The sequence below is a fragment of the Lithobates pipiens genome, unplaced genomic scaffold, assembly GCF_037356315.1.
Source record: "Lithobates pipiens isolate NorthernLeopardFrog02 unplaced genomic scaffold, aLitPip1_a1.2 Scaffold_19, whole genome shotgun sequence".
In the NCBI taxonomy this organism is placed as follows: domain Eukaryota; kingdom Metazoa; phylum Chordata; class Amphibia; order Anura; family Ranidae; genus Lithobates; species Lithobates pipiens.
Genome location: NW_027507764.1, coordinates 146,749,729 through 146,776,419, shown reverse-complemented (window position 1 = coordinate 146,776,419; position 26,691 = coordinate 146,749,729). Strand labels below are relative to the sequence as shown.

Genomic DNA, 26,691 nt, shown 5'->3' with positions numbered 1-26,691 from the left:
GTGGGAGCTGCTGCTGCTGACAGTATTCTCCTCTCTGCAACAGGGAACCTCCTAGGGACTAGAAGCACTGCTGTGGCTATCACAGAACGCCCCAGGGTGGTGAGTCTAACGCTAAGTATCCCCCCCCCCACGCGGCAGCAGCAGGAAGGTGGGACCTTCACTGTCCTAAGTCCCCTTGCAGGTGGCAGGCAGGCTAGGGTCAACATGGCTTTAGAAACTGCTGTTTCTTCCCCCTGAAATCCAGGATATAGCAACCGGGTCACCTGCAGTTAGTGCGGTGCGCATGGACGCCCTGATGGCAGTCCTTGACTCCTATGTTGCTCAGATAGAGGCGTCACGTGGCAGGAAAGTTGCCCCTGCCCCCGTCCTCTGGGGGAGCTCTGATGCAGACTGGGGCCCTGCTGCGGCTGGAGAACCCTGCTCTGACCTATCAGACATGGCTTACCAGGACCGTTCGGACAGTGAGGATTCCGGGTCCGGGCGTGACAAGGCGCTTGTTGGAGCACTTATCACAGATGTGCGTGATACCCTGAAGATTCAGGAGCCAGCGGATTCCTCTGCTGATGTACCGGTCCCTTTTGGGTCCCGCAAGCCAGCACGTTCACCTAAGGTGTTCCCGTATTTGACTTATTTTGACAAATTCATCTACAGGGAATGGGGTCGCGCGCAACGGACCTTTTCGGTCCCCAAAAATTTGGTGGTGCGTTACCCCTTTGAGGAAAGCTTTCTCATAGTGGTTGGCTCCTCCGGTCGTGGACCCCCCAGTATCTAGGTTAAATAAAGTAACCACGATCCCGGTTGAGGGGACTCCTGCATTCAAGGATCCCACGGACAGGAAGGAAAGCTTTCTCAAATGCTGGTCTGCTGACCAGGCATCCAAGAAAGCCCTGACGGATCTTCCTTTCCTTGGCGAACGGCTCTTTGGAGCCTCGTTGGATGACATTATTAAAAATGCCACGGGTGGCAAGAGTACACTACTCCCACAGGCCAGGAAGGCTAAGGAGCCACGCCGCAGGCAAGGGCCCTCCTTGTCCGCTCACAAGCAGCTTTTTCGTCCGCCCGGTGCTTCGGCAAAACGACCCCAGCCCGAGAGGACGCCCACGGACGGTCAGAAGCGTCCCTGGAACCGAAAGCCTAACAAGCCAAAGTGCTACCGCATGAAGGTTTGCCCCCACCCATGTCTCGGGTGGGGGGTCGTCTTCGGGAGTTTGCAGCCCGTTGGACCTCCCGGTTGTCAGACCAATGGGTCTGCGATCTGATTTCCACAGGTTACAAGATAGTTTCTCTCTTGGCCGCCAAACAGATTCTTTCCCTCCAGCATACCCGTGTCCCCGGTTCGCCGGGAGGCCCTGTTGGGGGCGGTGAGGGACTTGCTGAATCAGGGGGTGATTGTACCAGTTCCGGACTCGGAACGCTTCCAGGGGTTCTACTCAAATATGTTTCTGGTTCCCAAGAAGGAAGGGGTACGTCCAATATTGGACCTAAAAGCCCTAAATCACTTTGTAAAAGTACAGAGATTCAGAATGGAATCAGTTCGCTCAGTAGTCGCTGCACTCCATCAAGGGGACTTCCTGACGTCCTTGGACATTCAGGATGCCTACCTGCACATACCCATATGCCTTCGACATCAAAAGTTTCTGCGTTTGGCAGTCGGGGAAGCCCACTACCAGTTTGTGGCTCTTCCTTTTGGCATGGCATCAGCCCCCCCGAGTCTACCAAAGTACTGGCTCCAATATTGGCGTTGTTAACCCGGGATCACGATCGTGGGTTACCTAGACGATCTCCTGAGAGCTTCTTCCGCCTCAGAATTAGAGGAGGATGTGGCGATCATCTTGCAGTCCCTGCAAGCGTTTGGGTGGCTGTTGAACCTAAAGAAGTCAGTGGTGGTACCGACTCAGCGTCTGGCGTACCTGGAGTTACTATTGGACTCCAGGGAAGAGAGGGTTTTTCTCCCCTCAGACAAATTGCTGGCTCTCAGATCTGCGGTCAAACTACTGATGAACTGCAAGTGGTCATTACTCCGCTTTTGCATGCGAGTGCTGGGGCTCATGGTAGCCTCCTTCGAGGCAGTACCTTATGCCCAGTTCCACACCAGAGTCCTGCAGAAGGAAATCTTGACAAAATGGGAAAAATCTCTGTTGTCCCTGGATCGGCAGATCCAGGTGAGCCAGCCAGTCAGGGACTCCCTGATCTAGTGGTTGAGGTCCCTGGTGATTCAGGCCGGAAAATCGTTCCTTTCTCTGAAATGGACGGTGGTCACTACGTACACCAGTCTGTCCAGCTGGGGTGGAGTGATGGGGATTCAGTCGGCTCAGGGCCTCTGGTCGATGGAAGAATCCAAGTTGCTGATCAATCTGCTCGAATTGAGAGCGATCAGGCTGTGCCTCCACACATGGTCAACGTGTCTTTAAGGGCGTCCGACCAGGATACAGTCAGACAATGCCACAGCTGTGGCGTACATAAATCACCAAGGGGGAACAAGAAGCTCAGCTGCTGCTCGGGAGGTCGCTCACATACTTCGGTGGGCAGAGCGACATGTTCTGGCCCTGTCGGCCATTTACATTCCGGGGGTGGAAAATTGGCAGGCGGACTATCTGAGTCAAGAGATGCTGGACCCAGGAGAATGGGCATTGTATCCAGAGATATTCAGGCTGCTGTGCCTGAAATGGGGCACACCAGATGTGGATCTATTGGGCTCCCGGGTCAATCGGAAGGTGCCGAAATTCGTCTCCAGGACAAAATCTGTGGGCAGACGTGCTGGCGGCTCCGTAGGATCAGTACCAGCTGATCTACGCCTTTCCTCCGCTGAAACTGTTGCCACGTCTGCTTCGCAGAGTGGAAGCCGAGGGGATTCCAGTAATCCTGATTGCCCCAGATTGGCCTCAGCGGGCCTGGTATGCAGACCTGGGGGCCTGGTATGCAGACCTGGTGCGCCTGGTGGCAGACGCTCCCTGGCGACTGCCTTTGAGAGAGGACCTCCTATCTCACGGTCCAATCCTTCACCCTGCTTTACCATCGCTGGCTTTAACGGCCTGGCTATTGAAAGCCAGGTATTGAGGAACTGGGGTCTGTCTGACTCGGTGATTCCAACTATGCTGAGGGTGCGGAAATCTTCTTCCATAAAGATATACCATTGTACTTGGAAGGCCTACATCTACATGTGTGAGGAGAAAGGGTGGCATCCGCGCTCCTTCTCTATATCCAGGATCCTGCTGTTTCTTCAGCAAGGTGTAGACAAGAGGTTGGTGTTGAGCACCATCAAGGGGCACACTTCAGATCTGGCTGTCTTTTTTCAAAGACCCCTGGCGTCTCACTCGTTAGTGAGTACATTTGTGCAGGGGGTGCGACATGTAGTCCCTCCGGTGCGTCCTCCGTGGGATTTGAACCTGGTGTTAGTGCTTCAGAAGCCGCCGTTTGAGAATATCAGGGAGATTCCTCTGCAGACCCTTTCACAGAAGGTGGTCTTTCTAGTGGCCATCACATCGGCCATGATGGTTTTGGAACTGGCGGCCTTGTCCTGCAAGTCGCCTTATCTCGTCATCCACAGGGATAAGGTGGTGTTGCGTCCGAAACCGACATTTCTACCGAAGGTGGTTTTGGCCTTTCATATCAATGAGGACATTGTATTGCCATCATTGTGTCCTAAGCCGAAGCACCCCAAAGAGGTGGCCCTTCACGCTCTAGATGTGGTTAGGGCTCTGAAGGTGTACTTGTCTGCCACAGCTTCCTTTCGGGAATCAGACTCACTATTTGTTTCAGTGGCTGGTCCTAAGAAGGGCATGGCAGTCTCGTCGGCCACCATTTCCAGGTGATCAGACAGATTTTAGTCCAAGCCTATGCCTTGAAGGGGCAGGTGCCCCCCTTTCCAATCACGGCCCACTCTACAAGAGCATTTGGAACGTCTTGGGCCTTCCGACACCAAGCGTCTGTCGCTCAGGTGTGTAAGGCGGCAACCTGGTCATCTGTCCATACGTTTACCAGGTTCTACAAGGTAGTCGTCAGTGTATCGGCTGATGCCTGTTTTTGGGCGCTAAGTTTTGCAGGCAGCCGTGTAGTTGCAATTGAATTTTTTCCTGTTTATCAAAAAAAAAAAAAAACAGTACTTTTTGGTTGATGCACTGTTGCATTACTTCCGCAATGTTGCGGTCTTGGGGATCACTCCTGTTGAGGATGCCCGGTTATATGGTGGAGTTTTTCCACACACTGCTGTTTTTTTGTGGGTTTAGTTTCACTAGTTCCCACTTGCCATGGTGGATGAAGTTTTTATGCTGTTTGGCACTGCTTGGGGACATCCCATTTAGTTAGAGAGGAGCTGTGTCGGTCTGTGAAAATAAGAGAAAATAGGATTTTTTGTACTCACCGTAAAATCCTTTTCTCTGTAATTCACCGACAAACACATAACCCACCCCTCCTTTTTTCTACGTTATACTGCTTGTTGATGTACTGAAGCTGCTTCGAGCAGTGGGAAGGGTTGATAGCACGGGGAGACAGTGGGGGGAGTGTGGAAAGGGGCATGGCTCCCAGAAGTGGGTGCAGATACCTGTATCTTATTATACAGGTATCTGCACCGCCCTTCCCCTGAAAGGTGCCAATTGTGGCACAGGGGGGGGGGGGGGAATCAGATAAGCGGAAGTTCCTCTTTAGGGTGGAACGCTTTAAAGCCACGCAGTACAGTATCATAAAAAAATTGCCCGATCATTAAGGGGGCAAGTCTTCCGATCCTTAAGTGGTTAATAAACCTGATTATGATATAAAAACTAAGATTGCAATCCAATTAAGCTCTACGGGTTTCGTGAAAAATCACTTAATGAGCAGGTGCTATAGAAACCAGGTTAGGGCAATATCCTTCCCTGACTTTACTTACAAATCAACTGAAACTGTTACTACATGGTATTAAGGACCAGGGGCCTTTATAGAATCTTTCCCCCTGGGAATTGTGGGAGCAATATCTGTGCACGTCGAGTAGTGATGTGAGGGCTGCAGGAAAATGTGAATTACCATTGAGGGGTCAACTGGTGAGTCAGCTAGCAGTCCATATAAGGTTCTGTAAGCCCTTGTACACACAGTTGGATTTTGTCCGAAACTGTTGCATACACACGGTCGGACAAAGTTGTCGGGAAATCCGATTGTACATAACGTGATGACGTTATTTCAATACGATGGGACTGCGTTCAGGCTAGTAGCCAATAGCTTTGGTCTAGGAATTTGATCTGAGCATGCGTGGCACTTTGTCTGTCGGAGTAGGCTGCACATGATCGGAGTATGTCCGATCTGAGCATTTTGTCGGAAAATTTTACGGACAAGTTGGAAAACTTGGTCCGTCGGATACTCCGACGGAAACAGTCTGATGGAGACCACACACAGTCGGATTATCCGACAAAATGGTCCGATAGGACACATTCCGTCGGAATCTCTGACCGTGTGTACAAGGGCTTAGAATCAATAAGTAATGTATATAATTATATTCCGAGTATAATAGTCAATATAACTCGTATGTAAATTGGATACTCATTGAAAACCAAAAACCCTGTAGAAAAGTAAAGCTGGATACACACTATACAATTTTATTTAGATTTTTTTTTCCTTTAGATTTACCAAAACCACATAATAGGAGGTCAAACCTAAACACTAAAAACTCAATTTGGATGCAAAATCTAGCAACAAAAGTTGTATAGTATGTATGTAGCTTCAGTGTACTTGTGTGCCAATACGCAATGAATAAGTAAAAGTATAACGACATTCATCTGGCGCATCAGTCAGTGAACACTAGTTACCTATAAATGATGTGTTGAACTAAACAACAATGATGTGTCAAACAGAAGAGATATAGTGTGCTAAAGAAAAAAACAATGGGAAGTATCCCTTGGGGATAAAAAAGAATGAGTTCTAATGTGCATCTCAGAGATTGAGTGAAAAGGTTCCATCACCCCTAACCAGCTACCTTGTCTTAGCTGATGTGTCCATGATGGGACATTGTGACCAGCTATACCCACAGAAAAGTGCAGGATGCAGTCCTCTCATAGGGAGGTAAGCATATGTCCCCTCAAACATGCACAGGAATGATTCCCAGCATCACTCAGGCATTTGTGAGTGCTTCATCACCTGATCGGCAATTGGTGATCAGATGTTTGGCGCCAACAGGAAGCTCCCCCATGGAGTGAACGGCGATATTCAAACATGTGTCGACTCATCAATGCCACCAAAGTGACGTCATGGATAGCATGGCGCCGATGCGTTGCAACCACAACCTGCCTTGACCTCCATAATAGAGCGTGGAGGAAGGAGAGGGCAGCTGGAACACACAGCAGTTCCCGGAAGTGGACAATTACAGGAACCCTGTCTGTCCATAAATTAGCAGCCAATTTAAATGAGTTACATTGACAATTATACTTGGAATATTATTGTTTACTTACTAATAACTATTCTTATAGAATGTTATATGAATGGCTAGCTGAGTTACCAGTTGACCCCTCGATGGAGATCTTCCTGCAGCCCTCACACCACTACTCGACTTGAACAGTTATTGCTCACACAATTCTTGGGGCAGGGGGAGGGACGACAACATTTCTATGAGATCCTAAATACCACGTAGTAAGAGTTATAGTTGACTTGTAAGTAAAGCCAGCAAAGGATTTTGCCCTAACATAGTTTCTTTTGACACATTTGGTTATCATCATTTAGATACATTGTTGCACATCATATATATATATATATATATTATGAACATTTTATTATTTTTTTGTAGCTATACAGATTACACCTGTTCTTGAAGTGATTTTTCATGAAATGCGTAGCTCTTAATTGGATTGCAATCGCTATGGGTTTTTATCATGTATTTCAAATGTTTGTTTTTATACTATAATCATGTCTATTAGGGAGCAATACTATCATTTTTTCCTTGTACTAGTGAAGTATTAATGAATGTTCAAACCATGTTGCAACACTATTATCAATGTTTGAGTAGACTAACCACTTCAGTCCCGGAAGGATTTGCCCCCCCCCCCCTAATGACAGGCCTTTTTTTTTTCTTTTTCTTTTTTTGCGATATGGCACCGTGCGTCGCTTTAACTGACAATTGAGCAGTTGTCCAAGGCTGTACCCAAACAAATTTGACCTCTTTTCCCCTCAAATAGAGCTTTCTTTTGGTGGTATTTGATCACCTCTGGTTTTCATTTTTTGCGCTATAAACAAAAAAAGTCAATTTTGAAAACTATTTTTTGCTTTAATATCCTATTCTATGCATTAAGGTAAAAATCTTTCTGTGTGCGGCAGCCCCCCTAATACCTGGGCCCATCTCTATCCAACAATGTTACATGAGAACCTTGGCTGCCTGGGACTATCCTCATTGGCTTGAGACAGCAGCATGGTATCATTGGCTCCCAGTTGCTGTCAATGAGGAGAGGGGGGCAGGGCCTAACCAGGGCTCCTTGTCTGAATGGACAGAGCTGCAGCTCGGGTGCCCCCCATAGCAAGGTGCTTGCTGTGGGGGCGTTAGGAGGGAGGGACCAGGAGAGCTGAAGAGGGTCCAGAGAAGAGGAGGCTCTGGGCTGCTCTATGCAAAACTGCTATACAGAACAGGTAAGTATAACATGTTTGTTATAGTTACCTGCAAGGAAACGTGCTGTCATTACTTTGCACAAAAAGGAATTCACAGGTAAAGGCAGGATATTGCTGCTACTAAAATTGCCCCTAAATCAACCATTTTCTCTGATCTTCAAGGAGAGAGGGTCAAATGTAGGGCTGCAACTAACGATTATTTTCATAATCGATTAGTTGCCCGATTATTGTTTCGATTAATCGATTCATCGGTTAATAACCTTGATAAAAAAAGTGTGATGTGTAATTTAGTTAATATGTAACGTTAAAAATTTTTTTTATTATTAAACGTCTCTATGCAGTGGTAAATATAAGTAACCAACTATATGGTTAGAGAGCAAAGTCTCTGATCCACTCTGAGAACAACAGACAGAAGAGATATACTATTAGAGGAGATCTTCCCTCAAAAAAAATTTAATTTTAAAAACGTTTGTTCGATTTTCTAATCGTTAGTGGGGGTCAAATCGATGTTCATTTTCAACCGCAGTGATGGGAAAATTTGGAAATAGAAAACTGCTTGGTGAAAGGAATTTGCAGACAGTATATGTGGTTTTCGTTCAGAAATTACATTAATTTTAAAAACAGAATGTTAAAAACAAGTGAAAACAACATTCTTTCATTCAGTGAATGTACAAAGATTTTTTTTTTGTCTGAAAATTGATCAGTATAGCCAGCATAAGGCTCGGTGTGTAGTTTGATCTGTTTCTGCAGTGCTTTTTGCTGTGCGTTTTGATTTTTGCGTGTGTGATTTTGCTGTGATTTGATTTTTTTTTTTTTTTTGGCCAATTTGTTGTTGGGCAGATTAAAAAACACAAATTGCTGCAAAACCCATTACATGCTTTTCTGCAGCTTCTCCATTGATGTATATTATTTAACCAAAAAAGTCCCTGACCCTTTCCAAATACGCAGCGGCTGAAAAAAGCACAGATGTGAACGTGTCCCATAGGAAACCATGTAAATGAACTGTAGTGCGTTTCTGCAAAAAGCACCTAAAAAAAAACATAGATGTGAACCAGGTCTAAGACGTTTAGTAACATAATGGGGTTAGAAAAAAGAAAACTAAAAGTAGCCCTTTATACTACAACAAAAAGATAATCACTACTGTAAGGGGTACATTTTTTTAACTGTAGAACTGTGAAAGTAATATTTACAGTAGCAATTTGCTATTTTTGTACTATAAAGGGCTCATTTTAGTTTTTTTTTTAACCCCATTATGTTACTGGCCATTTAATCGATTATGAAAATAGTAATCGATTAATTTCATAATCGATTAGTTGTCGATTAATCAATTTGTTGTTTCAGCCCTAGTCAAATGTTGCTACGAAGGCTTCAGGGTGCCCAAGAAAGTCCAGCAGAAGCCAGCACTGTCTCCTAGAATTGATTTTGCTGTGGGATCTGGGCTCCAGCATTGCAGAGCTTGCTCAGGAATGGCAGCAGGCAGTTGTGAGTGCATCTGCATGCACAGTGAGGGGAAGAATTTAGGAGCATGGCCTGGTGGCAAATAAGCCATTTCTCTTAAGGTACAGACTGATGTTCTGCAAAAGGTACAGGGATTGGACTGCTGAGGACTGGGGTAAAGTAATTTCTCTGAATACCATTTACCATTTTTTGAGGCATCCGGAAAAAACCTTGCCAAGAGAAGGTGAGCGCTATCAGTCTTGTCATGCCAACAGTAAAGTATACTGAGACCATTTGTGTGTGGGGTTGCTTCTCAACCAAGGGAGTGGGCTCATTCACTATTTTCCCTAAGAACACAGCAATGAATAAAGAATAGTACAAAAGCATCCTCAGAGCAACTTCTCCCAACCATCCAAGAACAGTTTGGTGACGAACAATCCCTTTTCCAGCATGACAGAGCACCTTGCCATAAGGCAAAAGCAATAACTAAGTGGCTTGGGGAACAAAACATCAACATTTTGAGTCCATGGCCAGGGAACTCCCCAGCCCTTAATCCTATTTAGAAATTGTGGTCAATCCTCAAGAGGTGGGTGAACAAAACACACAAATGCCAAACATTGATTATGCAAGAATGGACTGCCAGGATGTGGCCCAGAAGTTTGACAGCACGCCAGGGCGAATTGCAGAGGTCCTGAAAAAGAAGGGTCAACACTGCAAATATTTACTATGCATAAACTTAGTATTACCCTAGCCTTTCATATTCCTGATATGTGCCTGCTGTACCATGTACTTGTATGAAAAAATATTCTGTTCTTTGTATTGCTTCCTTTGTGTGAAATCCCTGGTGTTCCTGCTAGTCCCATTGCTTTTCTATGAAAAACTGACCACACTAAGCAGGAGAACACGGCATGGTCCATTCTCTAGCTCTGCTGGGAATTCAGCCTGCTCTCCTTCAATGATCAGACTTGTCCTAGCCCTTCCTTCCTGCACAGCTATTTACTGGGAAGCTCTGTGTACTGTTCCTCCCCCAGCTCTTATGCAGCTGAGAACAGAGGGTATGTGATCACTTGTAAAGGGGAAAAAGTTATGATGTTTTATATCTATACACAAATGTTTTGTCTTTCATTTTAGTTTTAAACTGGGTTGTTTTAAAAGGTGATTGTTTACAATCACTTTAACCACTTCAGCCCCAGAAGGATTTACCACCTTAATGACCAGGCCATTTTTTGTGATTCGGCGCAGCGCCACTTTAACTGACAGTTGCGCGGTCATGCGATGTTGTACCCAAACAAAATTGATGTCCTTTCTTCCCCACAAATAGACCTTTTTTTGTGGTATTTGATCACCTCCTACGTTTTTTTTTCTGCGCTATAAACTGACAATTTTGAAGAAAAAAAAATATACCTATAATACATATTTAAAAAATTAATTTATTCATCTGTTTAGGCCAGGCATGTTGCGGCCGTGTTCCGGTTTAACTGCATGTCCTCAGTCTGTGTTTTCGCGATCTCTCGGACGTCCCGGAATTTGCGTTCCTTCTCCCTGCGCTGTCTTCAGCACACACAGCCACAAAGGCAAGAGAATTCTTGTTGGGCAGTGTATCAGATGAGCACATGTAGACCATAACCTCTGTGCTCACATGATCCCTTCCCCTTCTGGTCAGTTTCTAAAATGGCTACTGTAAATAAGAGCAGGGAAGTTGACATTGAGGGCTGCCGCTTTCAGGACGGGGAAAGTGGAATATTACTTCACTGAAATACAGAATCGCTGTTTGATATGCCAAAAGACTGGCTGTTTATAAGGAATTTAATGTCAAGAGACACTACCAGTCAAACAATAGCACTTACAACAAGCTAACACTGCACGACCGCAGTGACGATTGTCAGGCAAAATGGTCAGCCCTCACGCATGTTCACGTCATCAAATCTGGCATTCTTTAAAAAAAATGTGGACACCCCTGGTTTAGGCCAATATGTATTCTGCTACATATTTTTGATTAAAAAAAAATTGCAATAGGCGTATACTGATTGGTTTGCGCAAACGTTTGTTTCTAAAAAATAGGGGAAAGATTTAGGGACTTTTTTTTTTTCTATTGTCTTTACTAGTAATGGCGGGTATTGGCGATTTTTAGCGTGATTGTGGCAGACAAATGTGACCCCAAGTAACACCTTTTGGTGACCAGTGACAATACAGCGATCAGTTCTATAAAAAACGTACTGGTTACTGTATAAATGGCTCTGGCAGGTAGGGGTTTAACGGGACGATCAAGGGGTTAAATGTTCCTTAGGGTGGTGTTTCTAACGGTCAGAGGGATGAACTGACAGAGTAGAGAGATCACTGTTCCTGATCACAAGGAACAGCGGATATCTCTCCTCCCCTGTCAGAACAGGAATCCACCTTGTTTACATTGGCATCACCATTTTGCCTCTTCACTGTGATTGCGGGTGGCCGGCAGACATAGAGTCCGCCAGAACTGTGGGGGTGCCCGCAAGTACCACATGCATAGACCAATGTACAGGTACATCAATTTGCCCAGTCGAGCCAGCTTGCCACAGTATATATGCGGAAGGCGGTCGGCAAGTGCTTAATGTAATTGTCAATAAAAGCCTTTGACTCTTATGAAATGCTTATAATTATACTTTAGTATACCATAGTAACATCTGACAAAAAGATCTAAAAACACTAGACAGGATGTTTTGGCTCCCTATATAACCCCTCCCCTTAATGGGATTACCTCAGTTTTTCCGCCAGTGTCTTAGGTGTTGGTCACGAGTAAAGATGTGCTGAGCTGAGCTACACTGGAATATTCCTTTGCTGGGGCCAGATATGCAACCGGATCCATTAAAAGTGTCTTTTCAGGCCCAATTGAATGGTACCTGGGCCTCGTGTCAAAAAACAAGGTTTTGCCTATAACGCTTCTTTTTAGAGAGCTTGACCCTGGGATTCAGTGCTTGGTTTTTTTTCAGCCATATGTTCCTGGTGGGGTGCTTTACGGGTCCAGGGGTGTGGAGCCCCAGTCCCTGAAGGTTTTTTTAAATGGAGCCCACCGTGAGTGAAGATTGGGTCTGTCTGAATTACCACAGAACCCTGCAGCTGGATAAGGTAAGTGGAGATTCCTAAGGAATTTTCGAATTCTTATGGGTTTTCTACGTTAAGTTAAATGTCATGCCTAAAGTCGCCACCGGGGGCTGTCAAGAGCACGTACCTAATTCCATGCTTGTCAGTCTTGCTCTGTCATTTACAAGCAGCACGCTTCCAGCCCAAGCCTCAGGTAAGATGTTGGAAAGGAGAGCTTTTTCTTGTAGAATTCCCTCATCTTCTCTCTAGGAGGCCAAGGTAGCAGGGGTCAGTCGGCGGTATGCCAATCTGGTCGTATCACAGCCCTGCTCATGTGGGAAAGCAGTCCTTTTTAAAAAAAAAAAAAAGAGGGGGGCGCAGCATTGACGTGCCTCAGACGTTCACAAATGTGGGGCTGTGTAAAATGCACGTTTTGCAGGTGCATTCAGCTAACGGAGGGACACAGCAGATGGGGGCATGTGAGTGTTGGTAACTTAGGCATTCGCAGGACACGTTTACTTGGCATCAGGCTGAGTATTAATAGCGGCAGTTGCTGGACTATTTGCTCAGCAATCGGTGCATTTTTGGCAGTACCTCCGCATTTGTGCTTAGCACTATGGTCAGAAGGGGTATTACAAGTACTCCATAAAACAAGGGCTCAAAGGGTTCACCCTCAGGCTCTAAGGATCATCCCTCTGCAACACCATCCCCCTGGAGGACCTAGGAAGGTTGGTCAGTGAGCCGCCAGGGTCGTCAGGTTACAATTGCTTCCGACATTTCAGCCCTTGTCTATTAGGGAGGATGTTTTCTCCTCAGCCATGATTGGATTAGAGGAAAGGTTAGCGTTTTTAATTGCATTTTCAGAATGGAAGAAACTACATTAGGTCCCCTTCTACCACCAGGACCCTCAGAGGAACAGTGGGGGGGGGGGGGGGAATAATCTCCCCTTCAGGGGACACTGAAGAGGCTGATGACTCCTCTTCTGAGGGATCCGCTGGGAAAGGACCTTCAGCTTTAAAAGCTGAGAAATTGCTGGTGCAATCTTACTGAAATGGTCCACTCCACATTTACAAGTTTGGGTTCACTAAAGCCTCCTCAAACTTGTGTGCCTTTCCTGTTAATTTCTGGAAAAGCTTATGTATTCTGAGTGGGATCACCTAGATAAGCATTTTTTCTCTCCTAAAAAGTTTCCAACACTTTATCCTATGGAAGAAGAAATTTACTAAGAGGTGGGTTATACCAGCAATTGACGCTGCTATAGCCTCTGTAAATAAGTTTGACTTGTCCAGTTTACAATGCTCAAATTCTTAGGAATCAATCTGATAAAAAATTGGAATTCCTGGTAAACCTTTGTTCTTTGGCAGGTTGTTGCTCAACCTGCAGTGGCAGCAATTTGGGTATGTCAATCCCTGAGAGACCATTTGAGACAGTTGCTAAAGTTTTTTCCCTGAACAGCAGGCCCAGGATTTAGCCAAGCTGCCAGGGGCTTTATGTTTAGCAATTGGTGCAATCGGAGTTTCTATTCTGCAAACCTCACTTTATACTTGGGTTAGGGCATATCCGTAAAACCTTATGGTTGAAAAGTGGTCAGCCAAAGCACCATGCAAATAGCACCTGGCTAGTTTTCTTTTCCATGGTGGAAGGCTGTTTGGAAATGGGGAAAGGTACCCTTTTGCCAGTTAAGAAAAGGAGTAAAACATCCTTTTAAATGGGCTCTTTATACAGTGCCGTGGGCATCAGCCTCCAGGGAGTCGAGGGAAGAAACCTACAAGACAGAACGCTAAAGCCTCTTATGAAGGGGCGCCCCCGCTTGCTCAAGTGGGGGGAAGACATTTGCAGTTCTCAAGGGTCTAGGCAGGAGGAGTTTTGAGACAGATGGGTGGTCTCCATAATAGCTCTAGGTTACAAACTAGAGTTCTGACATTTCCCATCTCCTGGTTTTCCTCAGGGCAAATGTCCAAAGATCCAGAGAAACGTCTTTTTCAAGCATTAGACCGACTTGTCTCAAAAAGGAATCTTGGTGGTCCCTGTGATAAAGCAGGGTTTGAGTTTTTATTTTTTCAAACCTTTTCATGGTGCCATAACCAAATGGGGATGTCAGACCCATTCTGGTTCTCAAGGATCTAAACCGATTCCTGAATATCCACTATTTTTCACATGGAATCAATCCAATCTGTTGTCTCCATCCTAGAAGGACAACTTCTGGCATCAGTCGACATCGGGGATGCATATCTGCATGTATCCATTTTTTCTGCTCATCAAAAATATCTGCATTTTGAAGTAGAAAAACGTCACTTAGTTTGTAGCCTTGCCTTTCGGTCTAGCTACTGCACCTCGGGTGTTTACAAAACTTCTGGCTCTTTCGCTGGCCAGTTTAAGGACTCAAGGTATAATAATTGTAGCATACCTAGATTACCTGCTCTTGGTAGACTGGTCAGCAGCCCGCTTAGACCAAAGCATGGTCACCACAATCGGCTACCTGGAATTCTTAGGTTGGGTCCTCAACTTATAGAGATCTTCTGTAAAACTATTAAGAAATCTAAGAATTTCTTGGGTCTGGTTATAGATACAGTCCAGAAGAGGGTGTTTTTTTACCCCAGGCAAGATCAGTTCCATAAAGAAGCTGGTTCAGGTGGTCAGAGCAAAGAAGGGTCCTACTTCGCCTTTGCATGAGTTTGTTGGGAAAGATGGTGGCCTCATTCAAAGCAGTTCCCTATGCTCAGTCTCATTCAAAACTGCTGCAAAACAGTATCCTTTATACCTGGAGCAAGAGGGTCCAAGTGCTAGATTTTCGAATGAATCTGTCGCCAAAGGTGTGCCAGAGCCTCAGTTGGTGAAGGATGTCCAAAAGTCTGCAGAAGGGGAAACCCTTCGTACCGGTTACCTGAAAGGTGGTAACAGCTGCCAGCCTTTCAGGTTGAGGAGCAGTCCTGGAAGAGGCAACTGTCCAAGGGAAATGGTCCAGAACTGAAAGGACCTTGGCCATCAACATTCTAGAGATTTGGGCAGCACGCCTAGCCCTAAGGGCCTGGACATTCAGGTTGTGGAATTGTACTGTCAGGATTCAATCCGACTATGTCACAGCAGTGGCTTATATCAATCACCAAGGGGGCACCAGAAATCACGCAGCCCAGGGAGAGGTAAACCATATCCTAACTTGGGCAGAAAAGCATGTGCCGTGTATCGACAATCTTCGTTCCAGGTTTAGAGATTTGCCAGGTAGACTACTTGAGTCGCCAGCAGTTGTTCCCGGAGGAATGATCCCTTCACCCCGACATCTTCCTGGATAGATGGCAAAGATGGGGAACCTGGACGTAGATCTGTTTGTGTCCAGGTGCAACAATAAAATCGACAACTTTGTGTCAAGAACAAGGCATCAACTTGCATATGGAACAGATGTGTTGGTGACCCCGTGGTATCAGTTTTTCCACTGATTTATTCCCTCCTATTCTGCTGCTACTACTACGATTTCTTCGCAGGATCAAATAGGGAGGGAAGTCTGTGGTTCTTGTGGCCCCAGCATGGCCTAGAAGATTTTGGTATGCAGAGATCGTAAAGATGGCGATAGGGGCCCCATGGAACCTACCACCACGTCCAGACCTGCTGTAGCAGAGACCGGTGTTCCATCCTACCTTACAAACGCTGAATTTAACGGGTTGGCTATTGAAACCCACATTCTGAAGAATTGTGAGCTTTCAGGCTCATTGATATCTACCTTGATTAATGCGAGGAAGCCAGCTTCCAGAGTCATTTAGTCTGGAAGGCATATGTTTCCTGGTGCGAGTCCAGGGGTTGGCATCCTAGAAAGTATGTTATAGGTAGAAGCCTTGCTTTCTGCAAATAGGATTAGAAATAAGGTTGGCCTTGAGTACCATCAAAGGCCAGGTCTCGGCCTTATCAGTATTGTTCCAACAACCACTCGCTTTGCATTTCCTCATTCATATTTTTATACAGGGGGTGACACGGCTTAATCCGCCGGTAAGGTCATCCTTAAAACCTTGGGATTTGAATTTGCTTTTTCACGGTTTTCGAAAAACAGCCTTTTGCGCCGATATGGCATACTCCACTCCCTTGATCCCTTTGACAAGGAAGTTGGTTTCTGGTTGCCATATCTTCTGCAAGAAGGGTATCGGAATTGGCTGCTCTTTTCTTGTAAAGAGCCGTATTTAATCATAAGGATAAGGTGGTAATGCGCTCTCATCCTAGCTTTCTGCCGAAGGTGGTTTCAGGTTTTCATTTAAACCAGGATATTGTTCTACCTTAATTTTTTTCCAGAACACTGTTCTAAAGAAGTCACTACATCCTTTGGATGTAGTGAGAGCAGTCAAAATCTATTTGAAGGCGACTGCTCAGTTTCGGAAAACAGATGTTTGTGTTGCCTGAAGGTCCTAGGAAAGGATAGGCAGCATCGAAATCCACTGTTGCCAAATGGATTTTGCAAGTAATTATTCAAGCTTATGGTTTGAAGAGGAAAGGTCCACTTTTTTCAAATCAAAGTGCACTCCACCAGGGGTGTTAGTGCTTCGTGGGCAGTGCATCACCAAGCCTCCATTGCTCAAATCTGCAAGGCCATAACTTGGGCTTCGGTCCATACATTCACCAGATTCTATCAGGATATCGCCTTTGGGCGCAGTGTGCTGCAGGCAGCAGTATAGGTCCTCAGGTCTGATTGCACCTTACTTTTGTTGGTGTCCCCTCCCCTCAGTATTGCTCTGGGACTTCCCATACATTAATTACTGTGGCTCTGTGTTTTCTGTGATGTACGCAAAGTAAATAGGATTTTTATAACAACTTACCTGTAAAATCCTTGGAGTACATCACAGGAGACAGAGGTCCCTCCCCTCTTTCTGATTACTTGTGTATTGCTTTGCTACAAAACTGAGGTACTCCCATTAAGGGAGAGGGTTATATAGGGAGCTAAACGTCCTGTCTAGGGTGTGCAAGTGTCCCATCACCTAAAGGTGCCTATATAACTCATTCAGTAATTACTGTGGCTCTGTGTCCTGTGATGTACTCCAAGAAAAGGATTTTACAGGTAAGCTGTTATAAAAATCCTATTATGGGTACATATACACAGCTATTTATTGTGTAGTATATTATCTCTACCCCAGCTGACTTCAGCTGATACAAAGGTATTCACCATTGAACAATTCAAAGTTGGTATTCATATTTTTTCTGAGAATTCTGATCCTGTTCATTAGTCTGGGCCCTCACACAGCATCCTCTGACATCAATTGATTTACGTAGGCAGAGCAGTAAAATGATTTAATGATATACGGAAAATGTGAAAAGTTGCTATATTGTGCCACTGGATTGCACGCTTTAACTTGCAATATAAACATTCACCCCATGTTATCAATCTAACATGAAACAATTCTTAAATCGTCACAGAAAAGCCCCCCTATAGATGGCAGAAAAAACACATGGACAGAACGATGGGGGGGGCGGGGGAGAGAGAATCACCAGTTTGTCCTTCAGTACAATTGGAATTATCTGGGTACCCCCAAGATGCTATTCTGGCATGTCATGTCACCCGAGCCATCCAGACTACTGAACTAGATCAGAATTCTTGAAAAAATTTGGAGGTAGGTTTTAATCTATTTTTCAAAGTAAGACAGAGGAATTAAATTAACCACATCCCAATATGAAAAAGTTCAAAAAAAAAGGGGGGGGGAATAATAAACCTCAGGACTTTTAAGGTGTTAAGTGTGGGGATTGAAATGCACTTCAATATATAAAATTAATATTTTATTATAAAGATAAAAACATGAGAACAAAATTTCATCCATATCACAAATCGCTAGTTCTATAAGGGCATATTATAACGGGCACTACCACTCTCAACATGTTTCGCCCAGCAGAGCTTCCTCAGGAGATTTCGGTGTGGCATTTTATATGCTATAGACAACAAAATGATTGGAATGAATACTCATGTTCATTTTAATTTACACAACATGGGTAGTTGTATATTGGCATATATTAAACATGCAGGTAATTAAAAAGTAATATACAATACATATCAGTTATAAGCCGCATCATTCAACCCTTGTTCTTTCTCCCTGGCTTGTGTGTCCTCACCTGGAAGTAAATTGAGGAGAAATCTTCCCAACAGGGACACAAACCTCAATAAACTCTGACAAAGGTTCTAACGCTACCCCAATCTATTCAACAGTGTTAAATGAGGTTTTTTTTTGTATGTCAGTTAATGTGCATTTTTTTCTTTTTAAAGGACAGAAGAGTGCATCAGTTTAGAAGAAGAGCCATGTTTAGGCCCACCATGGAGAAATCTGGACTGTAAAACTGCACCTACCACTAATGCTCACAATGTAGCACTTGTAGTTTACCTCCTAAGATTTGTTAGTAATGCTCTTCATACAGTACCATCCAGCTCAAGTTTTGGTTCGTACATTTGTCCAGTCTATCATGAATCAGAGCTTGGACCATCAACTGGCAATATGCCTTTACCTCAAGTATATCCATCTTAAAAATACGTTGGCGTAGTGTGGTATACTGTAAAACACTACCCTTGGGTTTCTGGGTTTTGTTAGATATAAACATTCAACTGTTGGTTCTGCATTGTTTTACACATTTTACACAATTTTAAGCAAAGGGCACATTTAATGTTTTCAAATGTTTTTTTTTTTTCTTAAGCATGTTCTGTTGTAAAAAATGTTCTTATGTGTTCTTGTTTTTCATAGCCAAACACGTATGTGTTCACTGTTTTGCCGTGCTTTTTCACTCTTAATAGTGTGATGCTTATCTTCACTCCCTGTGTGCTTTGTCCTTGGGTTTTGCTTTTGGCACCCACCTATTACCATTCACTTGTATGTTGTCCCTACAAATGTGTTTGCACTTATTTATACCTCTCAGTTGTGTAATTGTCTCCATAGTGTGTTTTATGCATCCACTTCCACTTGTATGACCCCATGCGTTTAATTTTAGGCACTCATTTCACCTTTTTTTGGTTTGTGATGGCTAGTTAGGAATGTATAGTAATAAGTACTTTTCATATATTCACCCTTTTCGTCTCTTAGTTTTCATCGGACATAAATTTCACATTTCTGAATGTTCTATGTATATTGTGGTTCTAAGACATGATTGGCTTGCCAGAATTGTTAGATATCCTGGAACAGTCTGACTTCAGCTGCAAGTTTTATTTTCCAGCTAAAAAGCCCCTTACAACATGAGTAAACTCTTCTCACACTGCATACAAAACTTATACTAAATTCTGTAATAGGCTGTTTCCTGATAGCTGAAAAAGTCAAACCGAAAGCAATGCAGTGGAAAAGTGGTTCTGCTATACCATGGAAACTAAGAGGCAGCTTGTTTTCTATAGAAAAACTATAGCTGAAAGCAAGCAAATATGGAAAGTAAAATTCTACAGTTATAGTTCAGACAATATCTCTTGGGCTTGTATTGACTATTGATGCTGAGCTGAGAACGCCTGCTTAGCTTGTAAACACCTTTGGCGCAAGTTAGGTGCTTCCACAGGCAGTGTTACGTTTTGCTGAGGTAACACGGCCTTTCATCACTTTGTAGTGACATTGGTTTAAGTGTATTTTGACTCATCGGTGTGTAAGTTACCTTCTTTTAGCAGTGTTTTCCGGTAAATTTCCATTAGTAATAGAGCTTTTAAGACCATTTTTTTAAATATATATGCATGATCCTGGAATTAAGAGCAATGTGTGCTGTAAACGAAGTAGTGTGACTACAGAACCAAATCCTCAGTATCCCGGCTATGTTTTCCAAGGGCATGCATTTTATTTCCTACATTGTAGCTGCAAATTATGTTGATTTTAATTGGATTTTAAAGTAGTGCATTTCCGTAAACTTTTTTGAAAGCAAATTGGACAAGTTACATTTTTATGCTCAGCCTGAAGACTTGTCATGAGCATATTTTACAATTTGCCTCAAAATTATGGAATTAAATTTCTGCCAGCAAGGTTAAGTCTTGCCCAATTAATAATATAAATGCACAAGAAATTGCATTCCTGCATTAGAATTTACTGACCATTAGATTTTCTTTGCAGTGTGGCATAGCTTCCAAGTTAACTTGTCAGTACAATATAAAATTATACAGGATGTGACACTACTGTGCAAGCATCTACCAGTGGCTAAACATACCTGATATCCTCCCCTGTGTTCTGGTTGCATTTAATGTCAGCACATCTGATAGCTTTGCACAATCACCCACTGCCTAATGCATGTGCATTGGTTTTACTGGTTAATGGGAATGGTGTGGTAGAAAGTGGGAACACTTGACGACATGTCAAAATTATGCAGCATTCTAGGATTTGGAGCATATCGATTGCTTGGGATGCCATCTAAGGATGTGCTAGTTATTGCACTGTAGTTCTGTGGACTTTTAACATATTTTATACTGTCATGTTTACTTTAAAGGGGGTATCCTACACATGACTGGCGGCTTCATGTAGTAACATATATTACTACTTCCTGCAGCTTCTTGGTTTTACTAGGTGATGAAATTGATTTTCATCTGCAGTGCATCAATTTGTGAAATCTGGAATACATTTAGTACTTGTTTGTGTCTGAATAAAAATGTCACTCGTACCTATGTCTGCTTCTTCCTTTCCTAACATTTCTTTGAGTGGAAACTGTTCACTAGTCATTCAGCTATGTGATCCGTGACACTTCACTATGTAAAAGTTTAAACCCAAAACTGGTGCGCTGCAACATCATTCCGGAGTCTAATGCTGGTGGATTTTATTTAAATCTGGAATCCTGTTTAATTCTATCATGACAGTGTGACTTTGTATGTACCTCTCTTGGCAGTATTTAAAAAAAATCCCTTAAATGTGTCAGAATATTTCCTTGTAACCTGTTCTCTTAATACTGTTTTAGATATTATTTGACTGGAAACCAACATCTTTGTATGACCACATAATAAAGAAAACCTAATTTGGCTCATTGTTTAATGTCTTTAAATCTGAGATCTGAAAGTGTTTTGTCAGCCTTGCATAGCAAAGAGAAACTAATCTGGACTTAACTAGGAATTTAAAGATGGGCCTCCCAGGGATCTCAAACGGATCATGGACAACTACTTGTTTTACATTATGGAGAAGGATTCAAACCTCTCAGGTGTTAATGTGGTTGTAAAGGCAGAAGGTTTTTCATGTTAATGCATTCTGTATGCAACAGCCCCCCAATACCTGAGCCCCCTCTCGATCCAGTGATGTCCAGGATTACCTCGGCCATCTGGGTCTCTCCTTCCTGATTGGCTTAGACACAGCAGGGGTGCTGTTGGCCCCAGCTGCTGTCAAATTAGCCAATGAGAGAGAGGGGACGGGGCTGAACTGCAGCTGGTGTCTGAATGGACACCCCTCACCCTAAATCTAAAACTGATTTAAAGGTGCTGCCATGTCAGCCTTGACACTAAAGTGTGACTTGATCCTTCATTTATTATCCCATGACAGAAAAAATGCATACAACTGTCTGATTTTACCGCAGTCTACAGAAGAGTTTGACACTGGCAACCTGTAAGCCAGCACAGAATAACTCCTATTACCAGCATACTTCTGTTTTTTGCTAGTGTGTCAAGTTCCGCTTTAAAAAAGCTAATCATTCAACATAGCTAGAGCTGGTCTCTTTGATTGCACCTATCCAGCACAGCCATCCTCAGATGCACCCCAGAGTGCTGTATGTTGGTGGGCTTCTAAAAGTGACCCACAGGCACTGGGTTCATACAGGACAGGCAAAGTATTTATAGGCTCGTATGTTCAGCTGATTGTATGCTGGCAAGCTGTTTGACGTGCCTTCCCTATAACACTACCCCACTCCATTTATTTGCTAGCAATGGACCTCCTCTTAACCACTTCCATACCGGGCCTATTCTGGCACTTCTCTCCTATATGTAAAAATAATTTTTTTGCCAGAACCCCTAAACTTTTTTTTTTTTTTTTGCAGATACCCTAGGAGATAAAATGGTGGTCGTTGCAACTTTGTCGCTGGGTATTTGCGCAACAATTTTTCAAACGCCTTTTTTGGGGGGTGTGGGGGGAGTTTCATGAATTAAATAAAACCGGAAAGTTAGCCCAATTTTTTTTTGTATAATGTGAAATATGGAGTTACGCCAAGTAATTAGATAACATGTCAGGTTTTAAAATTGTGTACACTCATGGAATGGCGCCATGCTCTGCAAATACCGTGTGACATAAAAATGGCAAAGATTGCCATTTAATTCCCTAGGGTCTCTGCTAAAAAAAAGTATGTTTGTAGGTTGGAAGTAATTTTCTAGCAAAAAATACTGATTTAACCACTTCCAGAACGGCTCATTGCGATACACGTGGGCACTTTGAAGTGGGATAGCATTATGGCAACCATAACCCCTGTAGCCGCTGTAGTGAGCGGTCCGGTTTCGGGTAAAAGTGGTCTCTGCGGCGGATTTACCGCAAGATCACTTATCGATGTTTTTTTTTCTATTACAAGGGATGTTTACATTCCTTGTAATAGGAATAAAAGTGACACAATTGTTTTTTTTTTTTTTTAACGCTCCTCAATCCCGCCGAGCTTGCGTACAGAAGTGAACGTATACGTGAGCAGTACCCACATATGAAAACTGTTCAAGCCACCTGTGCAGTATCACTGTGAACGGTAGAGCGAGAGCAATAATTCTGGCCCTAGACAACCTCTGTAACTCAAAACATGCAACCTGTAGAATTTTTTTAAACGGCGCCATATGGACATATTTAAGGTTAAGTTTGTCGCCATTCCATGAGCGGGCACAATTTTGAAGCGTGACATGTTGGGTATCAATTTACGTGGCGTAACATTTATCATTCACATTATAAAAAAAAAAATGGGCTAGCTTTACTGTTTATTTTTGCCATTTTATTCTCTAGGGCGTTAGAACCCCCAAACATATTTTTTTTTCTAAGTAATTTTCTAGCAGCAACAGGAAATGCCTCATTATTCCAAGCTCATGGATTAAAGGATGTACCTACTTCTTAAAAGGGCCTGGCAATTGATGAGCAATCTAAATTCCTGGCAACACGTTGCCATTGCTGGCTTCAGAGCACAGGATTAACCAGTTGAAGGCCTACGTTACTGTGGAGTCCCCAAAACAAGAGATTTTGGGCTCCTTGACAACCTTATCTGCAGCAGTGTCATTTATTGCAGGTGACTTGGCAGAGTCCATGCGCATGTTGGCTAGGTCCGCATCATTATCGAACTCTAAGAGGGCTTTATGGCTAAAAAGGTCAATTAGGGGGTCCCTCTCTTCTCCCCCCCCAACGTGGGGGATGCTGCATGGCTGGGCTGCTGAGCGGTGTATGTACCTGAGCCAGGGGTCCTCCGGGGGGGGGGGGCCTCTGATCCTTGATTGGGGGCTTCACTGGCTGTCTGTGGTCTCTCTGCTGGTGTCTGTGAGCTCTGTATGTGCTGCCGCATAGCCCTATCTGCCACCATATTCTCTGTGTACAGTTATTTGCCATTTTTTGTAAGTACTTTTTTTTTATCTGCACAAGAAACGCCTTTACCAAACAGTACTTCACTATAGTCCCCTTCCTTTATCTAGTTTTGGGCACTATGATCCACGCATGATTATCATGAGCATGGGAGATCTTCCTTGTATCATAATGTGAATTTGCCATCCCTGGTCAACACTCTGAGCCTGAACGACCCCTAGCCTTAAAAGCTGGGGGTCCATTCCATCTGCTGAGTGGGGACAGAGGAGGCAGTGTGGGGCCCTTCCAGTTTTGGAACACGATCGCACTTTATAAATTGGAGCGCATCATTCCCCTACCAGGGTGGAGGCCGGGCTCAAGGGAGCCATTGCAAGTTAGCAGATTCTCATTTGCTGTTCTGTAGACCTGCACAACACTCAACCTCAGACTGACAAACTACCTGTACCAGACCAGGAACTTATTCTGCATCTGATTATAGCTCTTTCAGGCCCGCAGCAAGTGGCCTACCTGACAAAAGCAGAATTCTCTGCATTTGTGGGCTTGTTCATTCATGTGGCATTGCCCTGTGTTTAAAGTTGATTTCCGTCACTTTAAATAGTTTAGCTGAAGCTGGTCCAAATGAGCTATTTGTTTCACTAAGTGCTGCAGTGTCCCTAAGCACTGCCTGTAACTTTAGCTACATCCAGTGTGACAGACACTTCCCATCTCACACCTGGAACAAAATAGCCATTCAGAGGCAGTTTTGTATTCTGTGAATGAATGCAAAGCCTCTGATTGAGTGGGAGGTAGCAGTCTACTGTTTCCTGAAAAAAATTGTTTTTGATATACATATTTGACAACAGTGTGGTGAGGTTCTGCTTGGCTGGAGGGAGAAACTGGGTAGCCCCAAATTGCACCTGCCTAACCTATAACTAATAAAAGTGAGTGAGTTAGGTAGCCTGCATACAGATTCCAACTCTTTGAAGAACATCAGCTCTCCATTTCTTACAACAATGTTTAACATCACTGGTGCATATGAAAGGATGGTTGTAAAAAATGGTGTACGCTGGGGTATTTCCACAATGGAGAAGTAGAGAGTAGGCCACCGGATTCTAAAGCCCCATACACACTATTGGACTTTCTGCAGATTTTTGTCTTCAGATTTACCAAAACCCTGTAGTGCAAGGGCCTGCCTGATTGCATACAGTTGGAAACTCTTAAGATTTGACATCATATTACATGGTTTTGGTAACTGAACACAAAAATCTAATAGTGTATATGGGGTCTAACCTATAGACAACTCCTCCATGGTATAACTGATTATATGGAGCAGGCTGGCATATGAAGAGATGAGCCTCTAAAGAACAAATGAGTTAGGGTTTCATAGGAGCAACAACTGCCACTGCAAGAGGCAGTGCTGCATCATCAAACATGTCAGTCAGCGATGAGTGAAAACAGACTGAGTAGCTTAAATATATATATATATATATATATATATATATAAAAATTAGGCACTGCCAGTCCTCTCTCTCTGCAAGGCTGCTGCAGGACCATGAGTTGGATCCTACATGTACCTTTCTGCCAGAGAAAGTAAGACTTTAAGACAAACTTTTGATGAGTTTGATTTTTCCCCGTTACCGACAATGGGAGGCCTCTCCAGGCATTCAACTTGGGCATTGAGTTTTTTTTTTTCACCTTAAAGTGGATGTAAACCTGAAAAATTTAAATGACAAGTCTACCTTACACAGCAAAGCAGCCAAAGTCATCTCTCCCCAGTCTGGCCAGTAAAGGAGCAGCCAGTCATGTGAAATCCTCTCCACTTTCCTACAGTTTAACACACCCCTTTTGTGACCTGCAGACCAATTGAAAGTCCCATGAATGGTCATGAAAGAAGGGGCCATACCCGCAGATCGCTCCAAAAAAAAAAAGCTGATCTCAAGCCTGAGACTGAAAACAGTTAACCCCATAAACACCAGACAGCATTTGAGACACGGGGTGCAGACTTAAATAGGGAGCTGACCAACTATTGGGAATCATTACACGGCGGGGCACTGCCAATACTTTGTTTATCTCTACTAAAGGAGGAAGAGGGGGGGATACATGCTTTCACAGGTCATCATGATCAACAGCTTCACACAGATGTATCCCCACAGCTGCTGGGGAGAGAGCAAAGCAGGAGGATCACAGTTAACCCCTCAATGGCTGGGCACTTTTACTATAGTGCCCTACTTTCAAGTAGTGCCCACTAGTTGCACAGTAAAAGTTCCCAGCCTTTGAGGGGTTTATTGTGATCCTCCTCGACTCTCTCCCCGGCAGCCGTGAGGCTGTTTGGCTCCCGTTCGGTTCTGTTGATAATGATGCTGAAAACATGTACCCCCTCCTCCTCTGTTAGTAGCGATAATCACAAAGTATTGGAAGTTTCCTGCTGTATAATGAATACTCCATGTTTCTATTGCATGTGTTCCTGGATAAGCTCACAAAGCAGATATTTGCCAGCACACCATGGATCGACAAGGTAGCATCCAAACAGATTGTTTATTGCATGGTCACATCACAAGAACAGTGCAACATTTCGGAGTCATGCAGGACCCCTTCCACTGTTCTTGTCGATCCATGATGTGCTGGCAAATATCTCCTTTCTGCTGTGTAATGATTCCCTACAATTGCTTAGCTCCCTGCCCCCTATGAAAGTCTGAACCTGCTGGGCCTCAAATGCTGCCCAGTGTTTATGGGGTTAATTGTTTTTAGTCTCTTCAAACTCGATGCTCAGATACAGAATTCTATGTGAATGCCCTGCTCAATCGCCATGCATGCTGCTAAGCGGCTCTAGTGTGATCGCTTGCAGGGGTTTGCAGAGAGGAGGAGAGTCATGTGATGTCAAGACTCTGCCTCCTGAGCTCTGGCCCACAGATACACCCATGGACCACAGTTATTCAGAGTAACAGGCGCAGGGATGAGAAGATTCATGTCTTTTGTAATTGTAAACCTCATGTTCAATAATCACTTTAATGCATTCTCTGCCTTAAAGTAAAAACCTTTCAATAATGGCTCCCCTGCCCTAAATACTTACCTGAGCCTGATCAGGATCTAGAGCTGGCCCATATGCACTAGCTCTTCTCCCCTCTTATAGGCTTGGCTGAAAGCAGCGGGAGCCAATGGGGCTGAACCATGCTATATGTCTGAATGGATGCACCTAGCCTGGCTCAAGTTCAAACCCACACGAATGCTCCCATAGCAA

General features: G+C 44.0%; 1 protein-coding gene across 1 annotated transcript in view; it reads left to right on the top strand.

The window, feature by feature from the left end:
* The window catches only part of DAZL (deleted in azoospermia like), a 127,637-nt gene extending 106,662 nt beyond the window's left edge, over window positions 1-20,975 (top strand). The window contains exon 11 of the mRNA XM_077491380.1: window positions 18,281-20,975. Within this exon, the coding sequence (XP_077347506.1) occupies window positions 18,281-18,349 (69 nt within the window). The 3' untranslated portion in view covers window positions 18,350-20,975. The remainder of the gene's footprint in view (window positions 1-18,280) is intronic.
* The last annotated feature ends 5,716 nt before the right edge of the window (window positions 20,976-26,691 follow it).